General features: G+C 40.1%; 1 protein-coding gene across 1 annotated transcript in view; it reads right to left on the bottom strand.

Annotated features, from left to right (window-relative positions):
- LOC110490017 (cadherin-12) overlaps positions 1-25,977 on the bottom strand; it is a 200,358-nt gene that overhangs the window by 20,895 nt on the left and 153,486 nt on the right. The window contains exons 7-9 of the mRNA XM_021563093.3: positions 12,640-12,893; positions 6,264-6,400; positions 2,148-2,269 (exon numbers count right to left, since the gene is read on the bottom strand). Of these exons, the coding sequence (XP_021418768.2) occupies positions 2,148-2,269; positions 6,264-6,400; positions 12,640-12,893 (513 nt within the window). The remainder of the gene's footprint in view (positions 1-2,147; positions 2,270-6,263; positions 6,401-12,639; positions 12,894-25,977) is intronic.

Genomic DNA, 25,977 nt, shown 5'->3' with positions numbered 1-25,977 from the left:
GGCCATATGCTCAGGGATATATATCTAGCTAACCTGTAAAGTATGGTCACATGGCACTGCTTGACAGGAAAACACATTAATGCAAGCTTATTTGGCTCATAGTTGTCATATTGTTTTAAGATGTGCATCTATAGATACTACATTTGGTGACGATCTGTCCAGTGGTTCTGTTTAAAAGTAGCCAACGTCATAAAAAAATTGTCCAAAATACAATAAATTAGTATTGCATGATCTGTATGATTTTGAGTTCTGCTAATTGGTAATCATGGTCAGGAATGCGTAAGTAGCTTATCCTAGGGCAATGTTTATAATGTTTATAATTTGTCCTGATGATGTCAAAGTGGGTCCACAGCTTGAACCAATGCAGCAATGCTGCTTGCAGCTATATTATTGAATTGTGTTTGGTTAACAACTCAACGAAGTAGAAACATTTAAAGGAGATGTATCTACTGCTTGGATAGTTTCAGCTGAGCCACTGGCTTAATCCCATTCTTTAAACTTGTATTTTTGGTTGAGTTGGAGATATGAATACAACATATAATTTGTTAACTTGTCGACAAGTTAATAGGCTATTTAGTGTAATTCAAAAATGATATAGAATTGTGTTTGGTTGTCAAATCAGCAAAATATATCTTTGGTGTTGATAGTTCAATCTGTGCCACTGACTTAGCCTGCTTTAATTCCAGTCTGTCTACAAATGAATAATTGATATGTTGGATTCATGTCTCCATCAACCAGAAATATAAGTTAAAGAGTAAGACTAAATCAAATCAAACTTTAAATGTATTAAAAATGATATGATTTAGTCCTATTCTTTAACTTCGATTTTTGGTTGAAATGGAGACTTGAATCCAACATTTCAATTATTCATTTGTAGAAAAACTGGAATTATAGCCAGTGGCACAGATGGAACTATCCAAGCAGAAGATACATCTCCTGCAAATGTTGATATTTGGTTGCGTTGACAAACAAACACAATTCAAAATAACTAAATATCATTACATTTGAAATCAACCAGAGCTTGAAACCCTAGGCCTATTGGATTATCTATTTTTAGGTTTAGGTTGAATTGAAGCAATAGCTGTTGATGACATTCTTAGTGCTATATTGGTCTAAATACTATCATTGATGACACATGAGTGATAAAGTATGGTCACATGGAATTTGCTCTGTTAAACCTACCCTTTTGGAATGACTTCAATAGCAATAGTGAATCTATTTCGTTTTTTAAGTGATCTCTCAACAATCCTTCTCACTATAGCACATCGGTCATAGTCAGTGATATCATAGCTAAGCCGGGCTTGGTTAAATTCCTGGAAGGGAGACCAAAGGGTAGCTGTAGATATATCAATTCTCCAGTAGAAGGTGCTGCCGAGCCTACTGTTATTTTTCTGATAGTGGATATAATGTTAAAGATCTGATGTTGTTCTAAAGGTACAAATTAAATGTATTTCATACAAGGTTTTTCTAGATTGAAATTTAGTTACCATGTTGACATGATACCGTGGTTGAAATTTTACCCTCAAAACACAGTTCACGTTGTCTTTTTTGAAATCCATATGTAATATCTAAGTAGAGTCCACATCACAATTTGTTGACAAATTACTTTGAAACAACATTGATTCAACCAGTTTGTACTCAGTGGGAAGTAAGGATAATGCATCTTTGGTGTGTGACGGAAAGGTCTTTCTAGCTATTTGGTAAATCCCCAAAGGAGCTCTCTGTCGGCACACTGACTGCATGTAGATGTTTGCTAATATGCTAATTTGTAGGCACGAGTGGTTTACAATGTGCACATGCAGAGACTCCCCTGCATCCAAATAAATCATCTGAATGTACACTTGCTTGCTGATGAACAAAGCACGCCCAACCCCTCCATTAGCTGAAATAAAGCAGATGGTTTTAGCATTATGCAAAACTCTGATACAATGATACCAGTGATATGCATGGCAATGAGCTTTTGTTTTATATGATTTATTTTGTTTTAAATAAACATTTTAAAGCATATTGCACACAGCTGAATATTAATTTTTAATGGTTCTTTGTACCGCTGTAGGCCCTGGTCAAAAGTAGTGCAGTACATAGGAAATATGGTGCCATTTGGGACATAACCTTTGGGACTCATATACACACACACACTCACTTACCTGGCCTACTTTGGCATTTTCACACACAAAGCTCTCGTAAGGGATGGCTAGTTCAGGGGAAAATTCATTGACATCCAGTACATGAATGGTGACAGCCACTCTACTGGTCAGCACTGGGCTATCTGAGGAGTAAAATCACACAAACAACAATGAGCATAACAATTACAAATGCTTCTAGTTAATGAGTTTCATTGTGCTTGCCTATCGGTTAGTTAGTGTAAGAAGAGGGAAAACAGAGTGTTAGATTATACAACCCTGACATCATGTGGTTGTATAATGCACTGCAGTCTTAGGATTCTCAGATGCCTCAAAAGTATCCATGTGTTGGAGAATAAATACAATGTCAATACCTTAAAATAAATCTCTTCTTTCAGTATTCTAAAAACAGAAGACTATATTCCATGAACAATAAACACAGTATGATTGAACATTTATAGCTATACTTGGTTCTACCCATTAGTTGTGTACAGATTGCGCAAACCATTCTCCCTCAGACTTCTGCTATGGGCTCCAGCTTAAACTGCTGTTGAAATGCAAGTCACATATTAATGACATTGCCGAAACTCCCTAGAGGAGCAGTTACCGGAATCTCTGCTTTTGAAACAATATTTCTATACAGCTATGGCACAAGGGGGAAATGTCTTCTTTGTATTCAGAGGCAGAAGTGAAGGTAAACTTTATGGATTTGAAGTGGGGGGGATAGGCTATGCTTGCAGTGCAGGCTTATAGGGAAGGGAGCGGTGGATGGCCCTCCTCCCCTCCACAGGGGAATTGAAGATGCAGCTAGGGCTCAGCCAGAGACCTGTGTGCGACCTTGATGGAAAAAGCAATCTTCCTCACAGAAAAAAAATGACACTGAGTATGGGATTTGCTGCTTTCCGCACTGATCGCCACCCCTAACACTGATACTCCTCTGGCAGAAATGTTGGACATCTCTCTCTCTCTCTCTCTCTCTCTCTCTCTCTCTCTCTCTCTCTCTCTCTCTCTCTCTCTCTCTCTCTCTCTCTCTCTCTCTCTCTCTCTCTCTCTCTCTCTCTCTCTCTCTCTCTCTCTCTCTCTCTCTCTCTCTCTCTCTGAAGGTCCTCTGGTTTTCTCTTGGCCCTCTGACACAGAACAATGAGGAACTATTTTCTATGAAAGGTGCATTGTATCCTTCCAGGAATCAAGAGTTGTAGACCTATTATATTATAGACTGTGTTTATAATCAAATAGAGGTCACTAAATGGTATTTCTATCATTCATGAAACTGCAAGGGAAACCTCAACCTATCCAATGATTTATATACACTAGATGGTATACAGGGGGCACTGTGTTGAATCCACTGCGCCTCCATCTTGGTTCTCCCCCACCAGTGTAAAACATATAGAAATGCAGTTATTTATGTGTACATTAGTTTTTAGCACATTCCATTATATTATGTCAGATAAACATAAAATATGTCAAATATATACAAATAATTTCCTTTAACCTCTATGGGATCGGTGTCCTGGGATGCGAAGAGCGTGCAAAGCTGTCATCAAGGCAAAGGGTGGCTACTTTGAAGGATCTCAAATAGAAAATATATTAGGATTTGTTTAACACTTTTTTGGTTACTACATGATTCCATATGTGTTATTTCATAGTTTTGATGTTTTCTCTATTATTCTACAATGTAGAAAATAGTAAGATAAAGAAAAACCCTTGAATGAGTAGGTGTGTCCAAACTTTTGACTGGTACTGTAATAATTTGTTATCACTGCGAGCCCCTCATGCATGTTTGGCCTCCAATCCGATTTTAATCCACATAGTGGGAACATAACAAAACAGAGCACACAGACACACATCTAAGAACAATCACACAGGGCCCATACCGGCCATTACAGGAGCCACTGTAAAACGCTCTGTCAGGCTCTAAGGTCTCACAACTGATCTAAAGTCAAATGTTTGGAGATACAAAACTGTAGTCCCAGAGAGAGCCCAGGTATATCTATAATGGACGCCAAGTGTCCAGGCATTCTATAGCATCCAACACCGTTATGTTTCCTATAAACACTGGACACAAGTGTATTCCGCTCACAAGTAAACGGCCTCTCTAGGAAGTTAGGTCCTCAGAGGGGAATGCTAGGTGGATGTAGGTGTGTTAGTGAGGGGAATAAAGGTGCCTGAATCTTCCCAGCTGAAACAGTTCGGAAGAGTGATGCTTTTGTTCGTTTTGGACTTTGTTTGGGCAGACCATTTTTTAAAATCAAGGACAGCCAATGTTCAGGAGCCGAGGTCTACGCCCCTTTGTCCATGATTGGTCAACTGTAGGGGTATGCAAGTTTCTTCCTCATGATTCAGCCTGAAACTCAGTGTGCATTTAAGATTATGAACGACAACTTCAAGCATTGATTGACGAGGAGGTGCAGAAGTACCTGCACCTCTACAATTCTAGCCATGCATTATATGAAGACCAGCATGCCAATTCATGGAGCGAGATTGTGGAGACGCTGGGGTCCGACCCAAATACTTTTTCACAAATGTGGGGAAGGGTTTACGGCAAGTTCGTCAAGGCAACAAAAACAAACAAGGGCTGCAGTGGAGGTGCCGGTGGAAAGGCTACTCCAGAAATGTTGATACAGCTTCAACGGCTTATTCGGCATGTGAAGCATTGGAAGACTGAAAGTAACATGCCGTCTTCACCAGGTATGTTGTTGTATTTTGAGTCTGACAGGTGAACGGGGAAAGGAGGATGGAGGGATGTGAGAGGTATGTGTGCAAAAAGGATATCCCATGAGCCCCAATCGCTGATTCACATGTTGAGTATGATGGCTGAGCCTCCATCACCCCCACATTCCCCCACCCATATCTCTCCATCCATCCATCCACCTCTCCATCACTCCACTCCATCCCTCCATTACTCCAATGACTCCAGAAACATAAATTAGAATTTCATCGCCACCCACCGCGAAGTGACTAATGCCAGTTTCCAAGGCGATAAAAGCAGCTCAACTTTTAAGGGCCCTTATTTTACAGTCCGTTCTAATGAATATACAGCGTGGATAATTTTGATTGAGCACCAGCCTGCCTCCCAGATAATGACTTTGATGGCTCTTAGCAGATTTTATGACTTGATGACGATGGATTTGCTTATTTATCTGGAAATTTACTCCACTTTTCTTCATAAAAATATATAATTAGTCTGATGGCAGGTCTTAAATTCACAGTGAGTGTAAATGAACTCTTAAATCAACACTGCAGGGCTCTCCATCATTAATATATATACCTCTTTTTATGTGACGTGACTGAAAACATAGACTTTCTTCATCATTGTCAACATAAGATCATTCAAGCAAGAACATTTTGACCTTAAAGACATGCTCTGGAACTTTGCCGACTAGAAAGTATTTTTTTAAACCTCCCGCTTTGGGCTGGATGTGTCAGTGTGTAGTTCATTTATGCCAAATCTATTTTCAGAATTAATGTTTTACCTCAATAAGCCACGACATCCCTAGTTTAAAAGAGAATGTTTTCTGGAAGCTGTACGGCACCGTTTTCCCTCCATTTTCCCCCACATGGGCCAGCCCCCTAGCAATTACCCAAGCAATTCGAGTTTCAGCCAATGATCTTCAGCCCCTCGCCATTTGAGTGACATCTAGCAAGATGCATACACAGCAGAGCGAGAGAGCAATGACGCAATGCACATATCTGCACATACAGTATGTGACGTAGTACGCAATTTATTGGCGATCATTTTTGGCTCGTGAACTCTACTTTCACATCTACTGGCTAAAACATATACAAAAGTACCAGAGAATCTCTTTAAAATATCATGAATAAGAAACCTTGAATTGGAAGGCAGTTAAAAACATTTTTAAGGTAGAGCATTAAAAGGTAGAGAGGGTAAAGAATGAAGAGACGGACAGAGAGAGAGTTTCAGAGACAGTTAAGGTGGGTACGGCCAGAGGAAACAATGTCTTGATCAAACAAGCTCCGGGGGAGCCATCATGCTTTACGGTTACCAATAAACGACTCAAACAAAATGAGATTGACTACTGACTTGATTAAAACCTCCTTAAATCTGTCACACAGATTTCAAAGACAAAGGCGGCAGTGATACCTGCATGAATCGTGATCTATCTGTTGTCACATACTTACTAAGTTTGGTGGCCACAATGGTGATATTGTGCTGGGCGATATGTTCTCTGTCCAGTATTTCGTTTGTGGAAATCGTTCCCTCCACTGGATCAATGTCAAAGTAGCTGTCCAGGTCACTCTTCCAGTCGATGGAATACCTAATAAAACATTTGGTAAATTAGGCAATTTCCCACATGGGGGTAGCAAGGAATTCATTTCCCCCATGGGCAAATGTATGGAATTAGGTGTAATATATTCAGCCAGGGGTTGCATCCCAAACTGCACCATATTCCCTATGTCTCCCTATGGGCCCTGGTCAAATGTAATACACTATATAAGGAATAGGGTTTCATTTGAGACACAGAGAGGTAATGTTTATTACTCATACACTGAGGGCATTTCCACAAAATGGGCTGTGCTAAGCAACATGCATCACAATTGAGTTACGGTGGTGCATGTGTCTTGGTTATGCTGACTAAATATTTTTTTAGAGTGACACAAATAGAGTCCAGAAAATGCACAGTCTTTTAAAGAAACATTGCTCTAGACATGTACTTTCAATAAGGGTTAAGGACCACTGAAAGCAGCATCATCATTAAGATGTAGGCTACACAACGTTACCACAAAGATGCAAGCTGATCAACGTATCGTTTTCAAACCAAAGAGGCATTTGTTGATTACTAAAGAGGCTTTTGTTAGTTATTGAAGAGGCATTTGTTCATTCCTAAAGAGGCATTTGTTATTGATGTTGCTGCATGGCAAAATTGATATGTTCAGCCAATGGTTTGTCTTCCGGTTATTGCAACGTGGTCGACTTGGACCTAAACAATGTCTTTCTCAAATATTCTTTCTGTAAACTTGGTACTCTTTGTATGGCCCTATACTGTGCTTAGTAATGTTATATATTGGTAGGACAGTTCTCCAACAGCTTCAAAAAAGGCAGTTTGGCCTGAATCATATCTGTTTGTCATCATGTCTGATACGTGCAGAACCTGTTCTAACCAGATAACAGGTTTTATAGTCAAACATCCAATTATCCTAGCACTCTCTTTAACCCTGTTTAGTTGAAAGCCTTGAAGTAGACTTGATCTAGCCAGAACCGTTCAGTGTTAGGCCTACTTTCTTTGATGAATATTACACTAGAACTCTGATCACTGGTTCAAAGGGAAGAATGCTTGTAAATTCATCCTTAGGGCATGACCATATTTTTCTAGTTGAATCTCAACCTGTCTATTTTTTTTTTAAACAATCTCCCTTCTGAAATGCTACTTTTGAGATATCCTTTGTAATTGTTAGTGTGCAAATATGGCATTACTTCAAAAGGAATACATATCATGTTTCCAAAAGACACCACCAGTCTTGAATTTGATATGAATTTAATATTGCATTTGACAAGAAAAATATGCTATGGAAAAATGCAAATAATCATTTGTTTTTATTTTTTATTTAACTTTTATTCAACTATTTATTATTATTCTTTATTCGTTTTTTACTTTAGTTTATTTGGTAAATATTTTCTTAACTCTTCTTGAACTGCACTGTTGGTTAAAGGGCTTGTAAGTAAGCATTTCACGGTTGACGTGTTGTATTTGGCGCATGTGACAAATAAAGTTTGATTTGATTTGAACTACGCAAGTCAGTTAAGAACAAAATCTTATTTTACCATTACAGCCTACCTCGGCCAAACCCTCTCCTAACACATACGACACTGGGCCAATTGTGCGCCTTATGGGACGGCCGGTTGTGATACAGCCCGGGATCAAACCAGGGTCTGTAGTGACACATCTAGCATTGAGATTGAGAGCCTTAGACTGCTGCGCCACTCGGGAGCCATTGTGCTCCAGTCCCATTTTAATAAAGAAAACCTTATCAATAAAAAACACGCCAACAGCTTTCATAAATACTTAATTGTGAGTATCTAACATAAGTTTGTAGTCTGTCAATGGAATGACTGAGTGAACAAAAATAAGCAAAGCTGACAATTTCACTGCAATGAAAAGCCACTGATAGACTCCAGTGTGTCAGTCTACTTTTCAGCACCTGGACAGCTCAACTCGCTGTTGAGCAACATGAACAGCTCTAGACACTGTTCAGGACCATAGATAGCACATTTTATAGTTCAGCATCACACTGGTGATTGAGAGTGATATAGCACTGAATTCAGCACATCTATGCAGTGTTCACTGTGAACTGCAAAACTTTCTCTGTTCAACCCATTGGCATTGATGTACGTCCTGAGCCTCAAACAAGAGCAGTTGGGGCGGCAGGGTAGCCTAGTGGTTAGAGCGAATGTTCGCCTCTATCAAGCCACTATTGAGAAAGCCATGAAGGCATTTCTTGTGATAGAGTATGATGGAGGAGGCTGAGAGTTTACAGCCAAGGTGGGGCACTGGATGCTGCACCACTTCCTTTCACAATGCTTTCAGATGTCCGTGATCTCTGGTAATGTCAGAAAAGGTTGCACAAATCCCTCAGAGTCATCTGAACTTTCAGTTGATGGTTGGAGTAATGATAAAATGCAGTTTTCATGCTTGCTCTTCCCTTCAGTTAAATATAACTTGGTGATGCACCACAGAATAGTGGGAGTTTGTGGAGGCGAAACTCTAAAATTGTGATTCGCTATGCATGATAAGTCATTGGTACTATTGTTTTGGAGTTCTTTTCTGACGGCATGAAAACGAACAATGTCAACTTTGGAGTTTCTGAATAATTAAACACACTCAAGACAAAGTGAAAAATCAAAACAACTGAGAGCAAAGGCTTTTTGTTCTACAAATCTTTACCTCGCCTATTCTATTGTATTTTACGAGATTAAATATTCATATTAAAACAAATACTTTCTTGGATGCAACAGGCTATTTTTTGCCATTTGTGTCTTGTGCAACCACTGAAGAGTACATCCTTGAAAATCATCACTGTAGAACTAAAAGCAATCTGTCTGAACAGAAATAAGACTACAAAGCAAAATACCCCTCATACATTTTTTAACAATGCACTCTGTTTCCATCCATCCATTGAGTGCACGAGACACTCAATTGTCTTCTACTGTACTCTCTGTGCTAAGATTTTTATTTGAAATGCTATTTGCAAGAAACAGAGCGAGATAGAGAGAGAGCTAGAGAGTGTTTGGGCTCAGGGTTGGGGAGTACCACATTACATGCAACCTGTTATATGTACCTGATAAAGTAAAAATTCTTGAAATCACTGTAATCCTAATCCTTTTCAATGAAGTTCAAAGCAGCATTGAAAAAAGGCACAACTTTTTTATTCCGCCTGAAGGAATATGACCACAAGTCAGAGACACACCAAATGCATTTGATGGATCAGAGGAAAATAACAGGAATAGTATTTTGTAAGCTACAGTCCAAGCCATGTCTTTCAATGGTTTGACTGCTGATGACATCCATGGATGATCCAATTTCAATAACACTTCGAGGTTAGGGCGATAGCAGTGGTGTAGCCTATACGTGCGATACGGATATCACTTATTATTTACATAGCTCATTGAATCACACTGCTGCTCTCTCAGTTAGCTTGTTGCGCCTTACGGATTGGGATTGTTGTGGATGGCTATTCACAGATGTACACTACTGTTCAAAAGTTTGGGGTCATTTCGAAATGTAATTGTTTTTAAAGAAAAGCATTTTTTTTGTCCATTAAAATAACATCAAATTGATCAGAAATACAGTGTAGACATTGTTAATGTTGTAAATGAGTATTGTAGCTGGAAACGGCTGATTTTTAATGGAATATCTACACAGGCGTACAGAGGCCTATTATCAGCAATCATCACTCCTGTGTTCCAATGGCATGTTGTGTTAGGTAATCCAATTTTATCATTTTAAAAGCCTAATTGATCTTTAGAAAATCCTTTTGCAATTATCTTAGCCCAGCTGAAAACTGTTGAACTGATTATTAAAGAAGCAATACAACTGGCCTTCTTTAGACTAGTTGAGTATCTGGAGCATCAGCATTTGTGGGTTCGATTACAGGCTCAAAATGGCTAGAAACAAAGCAATTTCTATAAAACTCGTCAGTCTATTCTTGTTCTGAGAAATGAATGCTATTCCATGCAAGAAATTGCAAAGAAACTGAAGATCTCGTACAATGCTGTGTACTACTCCCTTCACAGAACAGCATAAACGGGCTCTAACCAGAATAGAAAGAGGAGTGGGAGGCCCCGGTACACAGCTGAGCAAGAGGGCAAGTACATTAGAGTGTCTAGTTTGAGAAACAGACGCCAGTCCTCACTGGCAGCTTCATTAAATAGCACACACAAAACACTAGTCTCAACGTCAACAGTGAAGAGGCGACTAAGGGATGCTGGCCTTCATGGCAGAGTTGCAAAGAAAAAGCCATATCTCTGACTGGCCAATAAAAATAAATGATTAATATGGGCAAAAGAACACAGACACAGGATAGAGAAACTCTGCCAAGAAGACCAGCATCCCAGAGTCGCCTCTTCAACGTGCCGTTGGAACACAGGCGTGATGGTTGGCCTCTGATAATAGGCCTCTGTACGCTATGATGATTCTGTGTTATTTACTATAGCCCGTTACCATATATGTGATTTAATATTATCTGCTGTTGACTTGTGTGGATGTATGTATGTGTTATGCAACATAGCTGACTTGAAACATTGTTAACAGTTTCAGGGCCATGGGCCTTTCTCATGATGGAAAAATACAGAATAACATAAAAACGGACACATACAGAAAGAACGTAATGTAACAAACCACAGACTGTTTTTTGTTAGAACTCAAACTTAACAATAACAAAAAACAGATATGTGAAAACGGTATCTAGGGAATGAGCGCATAGATACTCGACACAGCAACAGTTACATATATCAACTGGAGCACCCGGGGGCTGGTACCAGCTCGTACGACAACAATCAACGATAGGCTGGGTGAGTCTAAGCCACGCCCAGTCTCTACTCTGACAGGCCGGCTCGGAAGCAGGAACTATTTCTGTCAGAGTATATTTATAATATCTTTGTCAAGAACAAGTTAGTTCTCTGTTTGCCCTGTGAGGTGGGGCAGAGAGCCCGTATATACGAAAATTGCATTTACCACTTATTGCTTAGCTAATAAAAAATACATAGCATACAATCAGTGACTCATTGTCATATTTATCCTGATACCAGATTCGAGTTGACGCAACTCTAACAACGCCTATGAAGATATTCCATTAAAAATCTGCCATTTCCAGCTACAATAGTAATTTACAACATTGACAATGTCTACACTGTATTTATGATCAATTTGATGTTATTTCAATGGACCAAAAAAATGCTATTCTTTAAAAAACAAGGACATTTCTACGTGACCCCAAACTTTTGAATGGTAGTGTATATATATATTTTAACCCAATTGCATAGCTGCAATCCATAGCTGCGATCCACACTATGCGGCTGTTGCAAGAGCGCATTTTATACTGGCTGTCCACTGGTCACAAAAACAATGATTGATACAGTAGGTATCTTGTTTTTGTGACCAGTGGACAGCCAGTATAAAATGCGCTCTTGCAACTGCTGCATGGTGTGGATCACAGCTATAGAGTTCCTCCCGTCTAAACTCTTCTGTGGTATTATACTGTAAAAAATGTGTTTATTTCAAGAAGACCACGAGTGCAGCTGAAAAAAAATAAACATAAGCCTAACAAACACATGCTCAAACTCACACACTTTTTATAGACTTAAACAGCTGCAAATTATTGAGATATCAAAGTGTCACCAACGAAGCCTAATTGTATTATCTGTTGTAGAAAGCAATGGGTTAGAAAAAGCCTACATAACCAACCCATGAAGTAAAACCTCCATTTATTGCCAGCTGTGTTAACTTCTAACATTGATTTATCCTGCAAAAGATGTTGATCAACTGGTAATATTTGTTTTGTGTTCTTCTAATGGCTCTTAAGGGGAGAGTAATCTAAAAGTAACTGAAAGTAATCATATTACTGAGTTCTGGTAATCCCAAAGTTACTTAATTGATAGGTCACTAGTAACTGTAACAGATTGCAATTAGAAAGTAACCTACCCAGCCCTGTTTGGGATTTATTGTTAGTTGAGTAGTTAGCATTGTTCAGCTCGAACAATAAAGTCTGTAAGTTGCAAAATGGGAGTCCCCCAGGCTGAGGAGTAATTAACATAGTGTTACAGCACCACCCAAGGTCCTATAGTTACTCATCCTATTTCTTAAACCATAATAAAAGGTGTAACTTTACTTGACAGGACTGCTGCTAGTTAGAGGTAGACTGCTAGAGATAAAGAGAGTTTGGGCTTTATTGTTGTTGAATCAGGTTAGTGTAGACCAGGAACAAAGATCTTACAGTGCCTCCCAAGGTCTTCTAGCTCCTCATGATATTCCCTAAACCATAACAACAGTTTTTACTTTACCTGACAGGGCTGTTGCTAGCATCCAGATCCTGGGCGGTGACTGCTCCGATGATGTCACCTACAGGTGAGTCCTCGTACACATCCATCTCATAGGAGGGCTTAGTGAACACTGGAGGCTCATCTACATCCAGGACGTTAATCTTCACTGTGGCCGTGTCTTTAAAGGCTCCTAAGCTGTGGAACCGCGGGTCCAGGTGGGCGTTGGATGCATCTACCTTGAAGGTGTAGGCCTTCTTCGTTTCGTAGTCCAGCGGCTGATAGAAAGAAAATAAATGATTAGGTGTGTTGACTTCAACACCTTACACGCATGGATAGGGCCAAGTGTAGATGTTTCTAACAGAATAGCCCTACAAAGCATATGCATGAACATTGTAGCAATTCAAAGAGAAAACTTTGGAGATCATGGGGTAATGATCAGACCAAAGGTGAGGACACAACACTTCACATGACACAAGACTTAATCCAAACATTGCACTGATTATTTTATGTGCATTTTACATTTGCTGTAGACCTACTATTCACAGCATCTGCGAATAACATAATAAGAATATACTCTGGATACATTCTGTAACATAATAATAATATTAATAGACATTTTGGAGTAGGTAAGAAAAAAATGATTACAAGTGTTGGAGTGAGGGGTCCTAACTGGTGTCACCAAGTGGCCAGACACCTCTCCGAACTGTGCACAGTTCCTAAGTAATTTCAATGCACTTTTATGACTCAAGGAAAGAGCCTTCAACTATAAGGTGCTTTCTTTTAGCTCTCCTAGCTTTACCATCGAGGAACTGAAGCAAGCACACTTTAGTAGTTTTTGTTTAGAACACAGCCTTGCATCCCCACCATCACACAATGACTGTTTTTGTTTACGAAATCCAAAAACATTCCTTTATAAATCACAATCTGGGTCAGGTGGGCATCATTTGAAAGTTTATTCTACCGTCAACATGGCTAGCTATGTTATAAAATATGATCTTACAGTGTTAGGCTTTCAAACGGAACTTCAGATACATTTTGGTGTGCATAGAACGGAGTCATGAGTGCATTCAAGAGCGCGTTCCCCAGCTAACTGTCTTCACAATATGACAAACATAGGCTCATTCTGTTCAGGACAACCCAGGGTATAATGCATGTCATCCTTGTAACGGTGGATCAAATATAGTGATCATAAATGTTGATACTGTATATGACATGACCTTTCAAACATGGAAATGTTCAATTCACATTTGTACTCATGGGTGTGTGGTTTGCTTGTAAGACATCAAAGTGGTATTTATTATAATCCTCTACGTCTCATCTTTCAGAACACAACGACTCCTCTCAATTTACAGCATTTCCCTCACATAGACAACAACAAATGTGCAAAAGTAGCCCAATTTTCATGAGGGATGGGCGCATCTGCTTGTTGCACGAGGTGCTGAAGTTTTTAATGGCAGCTATCAGTCAAAACCCATACAGCGCTGTGAAGCGAAGAACCTGAGCTCTGACATCATGTATGTATAGCATGTTACTGTACAGCCACTGCGTTCCAATTTAGGTGATTATCAATGACTGAATCTGACATTTCCAGCCCGTATATGTAATGACAAGGGCTGTGAGTAGAAAGGGCTACCAAAGGTGAAATTGCAATAATGCATGTTTAGTTACACCCACTCAATGTTTTGCACATCCTCAATGGATTTCACTCCATGCAATAAAGTCGAGCTGCTGTAGTTGGTGGGTTCAAGAGCATTCACTGATGCATGAAAGCTCTCTTAAAGTGTTGATTTAAAGTGTTCTCCCTCCTATGTCTGTGACATCTCTGATTGGGTCAATTAGCTGGAGCGCAGGGTTGCATCCTTAACCATCAGTAACCATGCTGTGTCTGCAGCTGCGATGTAAACATCCACTAGCGGTGACAACCACATACGCACCACTACCTATCTCCTGGAATCTCAGGTGTGACGGCCAGTCACTCACGTACGTATTTACACAAACACACGCATACATATAAGCACACAGAGATACGTACCAACACACACACACACAGATATATACACACACACACATGCAAGCATGCACACACCCACCCACGCACACACATACACACACACACTATCCACTCATGTGTTACCACAACAGCACTCACTCACAGACAGAGCCTGGTGGTCAGACTCCACTAGTCTTGTGTCACATGAGAGACAGTAATTTTGAAGTAAACAGAAACAAATAACACAGAGCTATAACACTATTGCACCAACACTGGCAACAAAATCCCCTTATTGTGCCAACAAGTAAAAACATCTGGTAATAGCTGAGAGAAAATGTTTGTGTTTGAAGAGGCCGCAAGCGAGGGGAAGAAGCTGTGAATTTAACATGATACATTTTCTATGAGCAATCAAACACGGTGAATGTAGCAAGATAATGCAAAGACACAACCCCGGTAAATGACTACCATCCATCTTCATGGTACTATAACTGCCTCGCCACGGTTTCATCCCAAATGCCCCCCTTTTTTCCACATAGTGCCCATAGGGCTCTGGTCAAAAGTAGTGCACTACGTAGGGAATAGGGAGCCATTTGGGACACACAGGAATATCTCCATGATAGCCTCAGAACTATTACAGGTGTCTGATAAAAATAAAATGCTGCTGTATGTGTGAACGGGAGCCAATTTGAGAGCAATCATTGACCATCATCCACTGTGACTGGTTTGATTACAGTGAGCCAGATGCAACTGACTGGGCTCAGCTCAGCAACAGCAACTCTCTCTAGACAGGAAATGCACTCTATTACTTTCAATCGCTCTCAGCAATAAATGAATACAGAGGAGCAGGGTGCCTATAGCTACAGTTTACACAACACTTGTAAAAGTGAACGGCACGCAATACATTCAAATGGCCTCACAATCAGACACCTGATCATTGCAAATATGTTAAGGTAAATGAGTTTCTAGCTTTTAAAAGGTCACCTTAGAAACAAAGTACAGTATATGTCTATTTACATGCTTTTATCACGCATAGGTATTTGTATGTTCTTCAGGTTGGGGATCAATTGCATTCAAATAAAGGCTGTTCCCTTACCTTATACCTCATACACACACAACACACACACACACTACACAGCCTGCACTACACTGCAATGCATAACTCAGCTGAAATACAGGCACAGGTGGAAGGAGGTTGAGAGGAGAGGTGGGAAGCAGAAGGTCTACAGTAGGCCTCATTAGACACACTCTCACTGGAGACCTGGAGCGATATGGCACTCCATCTCCACATACGCAGCACAAATAGACAAACACCAATGAACGCGAGCATGCATGGACACACACGCATGCATGTACACTTATACGCATGCACAAATGTACGTGCGCACACAAATTCAAGGTAAATTGGTTCTGTAGTTATACTCAAATCTTTCAAAATCTTTAGAAGGAGGACATTATCGACTCTTGCTAAAATTGAATTATGGTAGCTATCCCCAAGCCTGTAAAATAGTTTTATTGCTTGAACTGTTCCTTTGTCCTGTAACATTTTTATCAAGTCCTGTCCACAGTGTTATTTTTCAAGGTCAGGAGCTTTGGCTTGTAGACGTCATTGTAAAGTATAGTGTGCCAAGCAGTGAATTTAATTAAGATATTGTAACAGTAGAGTCAAAATGAGAATAAGGTTAGAGGAGGTAAACGCACTCTCGGCCAGCCACAGTTTTCTACTGCTATGTGGAATTGTTTTAATTAAGAAGGTCATACCAAGCATAATTTTGCTATTTGATTTTTAATCATAATATATATTTATATATCTGCAGTACCAGGCAAAAGTTTGGACACACCTACTCATTCAAGGGTTTTATTTCTTTTTACTATTTTCTACACTGTTGAAAAATTGTGAAGACATGAAAACTATAAAATAACATAGTAGTAACAAAAAAAGTGTTCAACAAATTAAAATGTGTTATATTTGAGATTCTTCAAAGTAGTCACACATTTCCTTGATGACAGCTTTGCACACTCTTGGCATTTTCTCAACCAGCTTCATGAGTTAATCACCTGTACTTTGCTAAAAGTGTGCATTGTTAAAAGTTAATTTGTGGAATTTCTTTCCTTCTTAAATACGCATGAACAAATCAGTTGTGTTGTGACAAGGTAGGGGTGTTATACAGAAGACAGCCATATTTGATAAAAAATACCAAGTCCATATTATGGCAAGAATAGCTCAAATAAGCAAAGAGAAACAACGGTCCATCATTACTTTAAGACTTGAAGGTCAGTCAAGTGAAATCGAAAAAAAAACATCAAGCACCATGATGAAACTGGCTCTCATGAGGACTGCCATGGGAAAGGAAGACCAAGAGTTACCTCTGCTGCAGAGGATAAGTTTGTTAGAGTTAACTGCATCTCATATTGTAGCCCAAATAAATGAATCAGGCCTTCATGGTCGAATTGCTGCAAAGAAACCACTATTTACTTTTTTTTAAACTTAATTTAACTAGGCAAGTCAGTTAAAAACAAATTCTTATTTTAAAATGACAGCCTACCTCGGCCAAACCCTCCCCTAATCTCAACGATGCTGGACCAATTGTTCATCGCCCTACGGGACTACAACAGGACACCAATAAGAATAAGAGACTTGCTTGGGCTTATAAATATGAGCAATGGACATTAGACCGGTGGAAATCTGTCCTTTGATCTGATGAGTCAAAATTTTAGGAGTAGGCAGAGTAGGTGAACAGATGATATCCGCATGTGTGGTTCCACCGTGAAGCATGGAGGAGGTTTGATGGTGTGGTGGTGATTTACTAGTGACACCGTCTGTGATTTATTTAGAATCCAAAGCACTCCTAAGCAGTATGGCTACCACAGTATTCTACAGCAATACACCATTCCATCTGGTTTGCACTTAGTGGGGCTATAATTTGTTTTTCAACAGGACAATGGCCCAACACACCTCCAGGCTGTGTAAGGGCTATTTGACCAAGAAGGAGAGTGATTGAGTGCTGCATTAGATGACCTGACCTCCACAATCACCCAGCCTCAACCCAGTTGAGATGGTTTGGGATGAGTTGGACCACAGCGTGAAGTAAAAGCAGCCAACAAGTGCTCAGCATATGTGGGAACTCCAACTCCTGTTGGAAAAGCATTCCAGGTGAAGCTGGTTGAGAGAATGCCAAGAGTGTGCAAAGCTATTATCAAGGTGAAGGGTGGCTACTTTGAAGAATCTAAAATCCAAATTTTTGACTAGTACTGAAACTATAAAAAAAGTATATGATGAAATATTTTATTTGGACTTACTGTTATTAGCCTGTAAAAACACGTTGAATAACAGATTCACTCCATGGAACAACAAATAGGCCCCCCCGAAAATCTAAAGTAGGGACTGGTGAACTTCACAAAATATATGGCATCTCAGAAAGGAAAATTCAGTGGATATATTGAAGTAACATATTAGGACATCAGTCAGGAAGTTAAAGCTTGGTAGCAAATGGGTCTACCAAATGGACAATGACCCCAAGCCTACTTCCAAAGTTGTGGCAAAAAGGACAACAAAGTCAAGGTATTGGAGTGGCCATTACAAAGCCCTGACCTCAATCCTATAGAAAATTTGTGGGAAGAACAGATAAAGCATGTGCGAGCAAGGAGCCCTACAAACCTGACTCAGTTACACCAGCTCTGTCAGGAGGAATGGGCCAAAATTCACCCAACTTATTGTGGGAAGCTTGTGGAAAGCAACCTGAAACGTTTGACCCAAGTTAAACAATTTAAAGGCAATGCTACCATATACTAATTGGGTGTATGTAAACTTCTGACCCACTGGGATGTGATGAAAGAAATAAAAGCTGAATGAAATCACTCTCTACTATTATTCTGACATTTAACATTCTTAAAATAAAGTGGTGATCCTAACTGACCTAAGACAGGGTTTTTTGGATTACATGTCAGGAATTGTGAAAAACTGAGATTAAATGTATTTGTCTAAGGTGTATGTACATTTCTGACTTCAACTTTATACACCTTCCCAAAATAAATGATCTAATGACTCTGCCTCCTGGAAATATTGTATGCCCATGTAACAGATGTGAGACGGCTAGCTTAGTTAGCGTGGGCGCTAAATAGCGTTTCAATCAGTGACGTCACTTGCTCTGAGACCTTGAAGTAGTAGTTCCCCTTGCTCTGCAAGGGCCGCGGCTTTTGTGGAGCGATGGGTAACGATGCTTCGAGGGTGACTGTTGATGTGTGCAGAAGGTCCCTAGTTCGCGCCCGGGTATGGGCGAGGGGACGGTCTAAAGTTATACTGTTACATTGATGCTGTTGACCCGGATTACTGGTTGCTGCGGAAAAAAGGAGGAAGGTCAAAAGGGGGGTGAGTGTAACAGATGTGAAACGGCTAGCTTAGTTAGCGTGGGCGCTAAATAGCGTTTCAATCAGTGACGTCACTTGCTCTGAGACCTTGAAGTAGTAGTTCCCCTTGCTCTGCAAGGGCCGCGGCTTTTGTGGAGCGATGGGTAACGATGCTTCGAGGGTGACTGTTGATGTGTGCAGAAGGTCCCTGGTTCGCGCCCGGCTATGGGCGAGGGGACGGTTTAAATTTGTACTGTTACATTGATGCTGTTGACCCGGATTACTGGTTGCTGCGGAAAAAGGAGGAAGGTCAAAAGGGGGGTGAGTGTAACAGATGTGAGACGGCTAGCTTAGTTAGCGTGGGCGCTAAATAGCGTTTCAATCAGTGACGTCACTTGCTCTGAGACCTTGAAGTAGTAGTTCCCCTTGCTCTGCAAGGGCCGCGGCTTTTGTGGCGCGATGGGTAACGATGCTTCGAGGGTGACTGTTGATGTGTGCAGAAGGTCCCTAGTTCGCGCCCGGGTATGGGCGAGGGGACGGTCTAAATTTGTACTGTTACACCCAATATATATAACATTCTATTGGTTGAAAGAATTTTGTATAATTATTTATATTAACAAACAAATTCAAAAAAAGTTTTGAATCCGGTGTCGTTTTGAGTGTCAATTCATACACCATGTGCCATGGAATCGGTACATTGAAAATCACTTCCCAACTATTTAGCAATTTATGTGGCACAGCTGTCAATTATTTGGTCCTTAAATGAAACTGGTATATATTTTTATTTGTATTCTAAAACAGGGCCGACAGACAAGTTCCTTACTTTTTCCCCCTTCCACTTGCCTCTTCCAGTATTGTAGTAGTGCTGCAATTAGTTAGTTGTAATTTTGGGTAGAGCATTTCCCAATGTCTGTGTTAGCAGCATGTGTGACATAACTCCACCAGTCCTATTTATGATATAATTTACAAAGATTTTTACCCTTTTTTATATAACAAAATAAGTTATTTTTTCATCAATTAGTATATATGAGTTTTACCATAATATTTGTTGTATTATGAGTTCTGTCTTTTCAGGTGGATTAAACTGAAATTGTAACCAACTTTCTTAGGCTTGTTTAAAAAGTAACTATTTTTGAGATTCTTTCATTTTCAAATAACCGAAAGTGAGTAGTTGTAATCTGAATAAAGGGAAAAAGACCATCGCGAACATGGGGTGAGACATTCTTACTAATTTACAAGAGAACCATTTTGGATTTAAGTATAACTTTTGTATGACTGATGCCTTTCGTGAGAGGTCTAATGCTCTAATATTTAATCATTTCTGCACTATGAATTCATATTCATTATATAAATAGGCCCTTTTAATTTTGTCTGGCTTGCCATTTAAAACAAAATTAAATATTTTTGTTCATATAATTTTAAAAAAGACATCTGTTACGAAACACCAAAACGTGTAATGACTTTTGGCGATTGTCATTAGCCCTACACTATAGCCTGCAATAATGCATCTTGCTCACAAATGTATATTTTTTGTAATGTTAAAAGTTGGGACACCTGAAAAGGGGCTGAAATACGAGACGCAAGCAAATACAGCTGTGCCTGTCCTGAGCTGATCGGCGCAGGAAACTGTGGGGACCCAGTTAAAACAATGTTGCAATTTCGCTAGCAGGCTGAACCCAGTCGATACAGAAAGTTTACTAGCAAAAGCTAAAGATAGGTAGAGAGAGGCAGGCAGGCGGAGTGGAGAAATTAATACAATGTGATTAAAAGAACCTGAACCAACTGTCATTGGTTTAATCCATGACATAGAGTTGTGGGGAGTTCATTTTATTTGGAATAATATTTTATTTTCTTATTTAACGCTGTACCACTACAATAATGCATTTCATAAAAATGTGTTAAACTAGAGCTCCTGCTTTTTTAAGGAAGCTCATGTCTCATTTTGGGGGAATGGGTCTCCCCCACAATTCACACACTGCTCTCACCTCCCTCTCTAGATCCATGTCCATGGTCCATTTTCAGCTTTCCACATTCCTGAAGTGTTTCATTATGATAGGAATTGGTATGCAAGTTATTGTACGGTATTCTAGGCTTGCATCCCAAATGGCACACTATTCCCTGTATGGTGCATGCACTGTTTGGATCAGAGCTCCATGGACCCTTGTATAGGAGGGTGCCATTTGAGACACAACCCACAGAGTACGATCTCTCTTCTCAACAGGGGAATGTGTAAAGAGGCCAGACAGACAGACAGACTTCCTCTCATGTCAGTGTTACTGCTCTTCAACATCACAACAGAGCACGCTTTGAATTCTAGACTCGCTGGCCTAGCCCTTTGATATGTAAATGTGCACCTTCGTTGCACTGGCGGTGATACCGAATGAAGGAAACCCAAGGTTTTTCTATTGAACGCTATTTATGATCCAAGGGGACTTTGTTAATTTTGAATTAATCAAGGCACCATTGTTGTAATCATTTAGGTAATCAAGCTTTGAAAATATGTTTTTAGTCTATGATAAAAATATGAATTTATAACACAGTACAAGTTACATTTGTTATACCAGCACTTAAGAAAACACCAGTACATGCAGTATAACTGTCAAATGAACTTTTTTAATCTGTATTTATGGCTTTGACTTGGGGGCTGCTTTTGGCTTCTCATTCTGATCTACCTCCCTGAGCGGGTGAACGTGTTTTATGGAGCCATTTCTCAGCCTAGCTACTCCCTGGTGCTTTATTTTGGAAGCAGAAGCAGGATGATACATTTTTAATAGGTTCTCCATTTGTTTGTTTTGAGTTCAATATTAAAATAACTGATCTTTCAACAACCCCCGTTTTTTTCCCTCTGTCTCCCTTTCTTCCTCCCTCCATTTTCCTCCTTCCCTCCCTCCCTCCCTTCTCCTCCCCCCACCCCTCTAACCATCTTACAGTATGCTAACACCTTGAGGTAAATACAGTATAAACCCGTTTTCACAGAATAATTGTTGCATTATGACACTTTATCACAACACAGATCATGATCAACACACCTGTTTATGCTAGCTAAATGCAAGTATAACAACCAGACAAACAAACAACAAAACAAGCAGGAAGATGAAAGCAGGTATAAAATAGATCAATCCTTCCTGATAAATATTTCATTAGAGGCTGAGTCATAAATCCCATTTAGTATTATGTATGTGCAATGTCACTCATGAATCATTAACTTCCCTTGTCTTCACATGCAGGGCAGTCAACACATCACAACACAATTCTTAATTCCATTCACGTGCATTGCAGTGATTTTCATAAACAACAACAGAGGAATGCAAAGGAAGTAGGGTATTTTCTGACTGCAGATCAGTGAAGCCATTGTGTATAGTAAATGGCTCAGTGGTTGAGGGCCGGTCCAATAGCTCTGTTTGGAGCTACAGTATGGGGGTGATTTTCACAGGGTCATCTCAGCCATTGATTGACCGACAGCTCGACTAAGTTCTACCCATCATGGGATGTCCAACTAGCATTAGGCCTCCATCTCCCCCCATGCCATCACTGGTCAATTGAGCATGGAACACAATGAGGGGACCATCAGCATCATCTACGTCCCGGGAGAGTGCCGCATTGAATTTGGTGGCCTCACTGCGGAGATAGAGAAGAGGATGCTCACTTTATTGTCCTCCATCAGTCACACTGTTCAGTGTCCTTGGCTCTCTCACTGCTCTGCCCCCCACACCGCTCTCTCACAGTGATTTAGTGTCGGTCTGAGACTGACTCCCTTCATAGTACACTACTATCGACCATGACCCATAGGTCTCTGGTCAAAAGTAGTGCGTTGTATCAGGAATAGTGTGCCATTTGGGACGTAGCCATATGGTGCCGGTCTGGGAGACCTGCAAGCCAGCTAGTAGCCTAACAGAAGTTCTGCCTATCTGTCCACACTGCAGCGAGCTGAGGCTATAGTAGTGGAGTGACTTCTCACACTACATACCTGGCACTCTAATAGGACAGGGTTTAGCCCCGAGATGAACCCTAGCACACAGCTCTAATCTATTACACCCCCACATCCACACGCCTCCAGGCCACCAGAGAGAAACCACAACTCCATACTGAGTGGCTCTTAGCCCTCTTTATTTACCTTTTTCAATCTCTTTCTCTTCCTCTCTCTTTTTTCATAGTATTATTTCTATATACCCCTCTTTCTCTCTGATTGACTTTCTTTTCCCTCTCTTTGATACAAAAAACTAAAACACCACACACACACACACACACACATGTACACACACACACACTTTCAAAGCGTGATGAAGGTATTGTTCTGCGTTGGGCCACCTGTTAATCCTGCTGATCTGTGGCATCTTCTTTGCCTTCCTCCATGGGTGCCTTGCACACCAGGGCCCAAAATAACTCCACTAACCTCCTGGTATAATATCCAGCTCAAACCACAGATGTTTGTTGTAAGACTGTTCTCTCCATTTCAGCACGGTATGTGCTCTATCTGATAGTGTTACACTGTATCCAGACAGGAAGTCTGCATTCAAATGAACAGAATAAATGCAAATTAGATTTTCATAACTTTGGGGTTTAGTTCGCTTTGTACTTTCAAAGGACTTTAATCTTCATTGAATAAATATTGAAACGCTCACTGGAAACCATTGATTCTTAAGTGCCCAATGGGTGGCACTGTGTCCACTTGTATCTAATACTTCCACTTACTTCAGCTTTTGTTTGACAAGCAGAAATCCAGGCTCAAACGTTTCACTACTCCACTGAAGACGTTGCAGCTGTCTTTGCACTTAGCTCTCCTCAAACATCATCTGACCATTACCTTTTTCAGAGTCCAGTAATAACTCATCAGGACCAAAGGAGCGGTAATGGTTTAGAGGCTCTCCGATGATTTAATGTTCATACAGCCCACTAATGGCATTTGTGATAGAGAAATGAGACTGCTGACAGTGTCTGGCTTTGGCAAAATTAAGTGTTAAATTGATGACTACAGACCGGGTTGAAAAGGTCCACTAGACTAGCTGAACACTGACAATGGTTCTGACTTTGAAAAGTAAAATTGTTAGAGAGGCCAAGTTGGGGAGGAATAATTACAGTTTGTCCTTCAATACTGCTGTATGACTGTTCATTTTGCTTTGTGTTTTGCGATTGGAAATTGTGTTCCTTTTTTTTTTGCATTGTAGCTAAATGCATCTCTCTTTGGTGACATATTGTTATAGTGTACATTTGGAATATGTGATAATATTAAAGGAGATAAACTAGCACCTCACATTTATTTGTGACCATGGACCCTGTACCGTATTTATCTGCTCCAAATATAAATCATATACAGTGCCTTTTAAAAGTATTCATCCCCCTTGGCTTTATTCCTATTTTGTTGCATTACAACCTGTAATTTAAATGGAATTTTATTTGGATTTCACATAATGGACATACACAAAATAATTCAAATTGGAGAAGTGAAATGAAAAGAATAACATGTTTAAAAAAAAATTGAAAGTGGTGCGTGCATATGTATTCACCTCACCCCCTTTGCTATCAAACCCCAAAATACGATCTGGTGCAACAAATTACTTTCAGAAGTTACATAATTTGTTAAATAAAGTCCACCTGTGTGCAATCTAAGTCTCACATGATCTGTCACATGATCTCAGCATATATAGACCTGTTTTGAAAGCACCCAGAGTCTGCAACACCACTAAGCAAGGGGCACCACCAAGCAAGCGGCACCATGAAGACCAAGGAGCTCTCCAAACAGGTAATGGACAAAGTTGTGGAGAAGTACAGATTAGGGTTGGGTTATAAAAAAATATCAGAAACTTTAAACAGCCAAAGGAGCACAAATAAATCCACGATTAAAAAAATGGAAAGAAAATGGCACCACAACAAACCTGCCAAGAGAGGGCCGCCCACCAAAACTTACAGACCGGGCAAGGAGGGCATTAATCAGAGAGGCAACAAAGAGAACAAATACAGTGCCTTGCGAAAGTATTCGGCCCCCTTGAACTTTGCGACCTTCTGCCACATTTCAGGCTTCAAACATAAAGATATAAAACTGTATTTTTTTGTGAAGAATCAACAACAAGTGGGACACAATCATGAAGTGGAACGACATTTATTGGATATTTCAAACTTTTTTAACAAATCAAAAACTGAAAAATTGGGCGTGCAAAATTATTCAGCCCCTTTACTTTCAGTGCAGCAAACTCTCTCCAGAAGTTCAGTGAGGATCTCTGAATGATCCAATGTTGACCTAAATGACTAATGATGATAAATACAATCCACCTGTGTGTAATCAAGTCTCCGTATAAATGCACCTGCACTGTGATAGTCTCAGAGGTCCGTTAAAAGCGCAGAGAGCATCATGAAGAACAAGGAACACACCAGGCAGGTCCAAGATACTGTTGTGAAGAAGTTTAAAGCCGGATTTGGATACAAAAAGATTTCCCAAGCTTTAAACATCCCAAGGAGCACTGTGTAAGCGATAATATTGAAATGGAAGGAGTATCAGACCACTGCAAATCTACCAAGACCTGGCCGTCCCTCTAAACTTTCAGCTCATACAAGGAGAAGACTGATCAGAGATGCAGCCAAGAGGCCCATGATCACTCTGGATGAACTGCAGAGATCTACAGCTGAGGTGGGAGACTCTGTCCATAGGACAACAATCAGTCGTATCTTGCACAAATCTGGCCTTTATGGAAGATTGGCAAGAAGAAAGCCATTTCTTAAAGATATCCATAAAAAGTGTTGTTTAAAGTTTGCCACAAGCCACCTGGGAGACACACCAAACATGTGGAAGAAGGTGCTCTGGTCAGATGAAACCAAAATTGAACTTTTTGGCAACAATGCAAAACGTTATGTTTGGCGTAAAAGCAACACAGCTGAACACACCATCCCCACTGTCAAACATGGTGGTGGCAGCATCATGGTTTGGGCCTGCTTTTCTTCAGCAGGGACAGGGAAGATGGTTAAAATTGATGGGAAGATGGATGGAGCCAAATACAGGACCATTCTGGAAGAAAACCTGATGGAGTCTGCAA

Source organism: Oncorhynchus mykiss, chromosome 15, assembly GCF_057628025.1.
Source record: "Oncorhynchus mykiss isolate SJ-2025 chromosome 15, ASM5762802v1, whole genome shotgun sequence".
Classification (NCBI taxonomy): domain Eukaryota; kingdom Metazoa; phylum Chordata; class Actinopteri; order Salmoniformes; family Salmonidae; genus Oncorhynchus; species Oncorhynchus mykiss.
The sequence above is the reverse complement of the archived record's forward strand: the minus strand, read 5'-3'. Positions and strand labels throughout refer to the sequence as shown.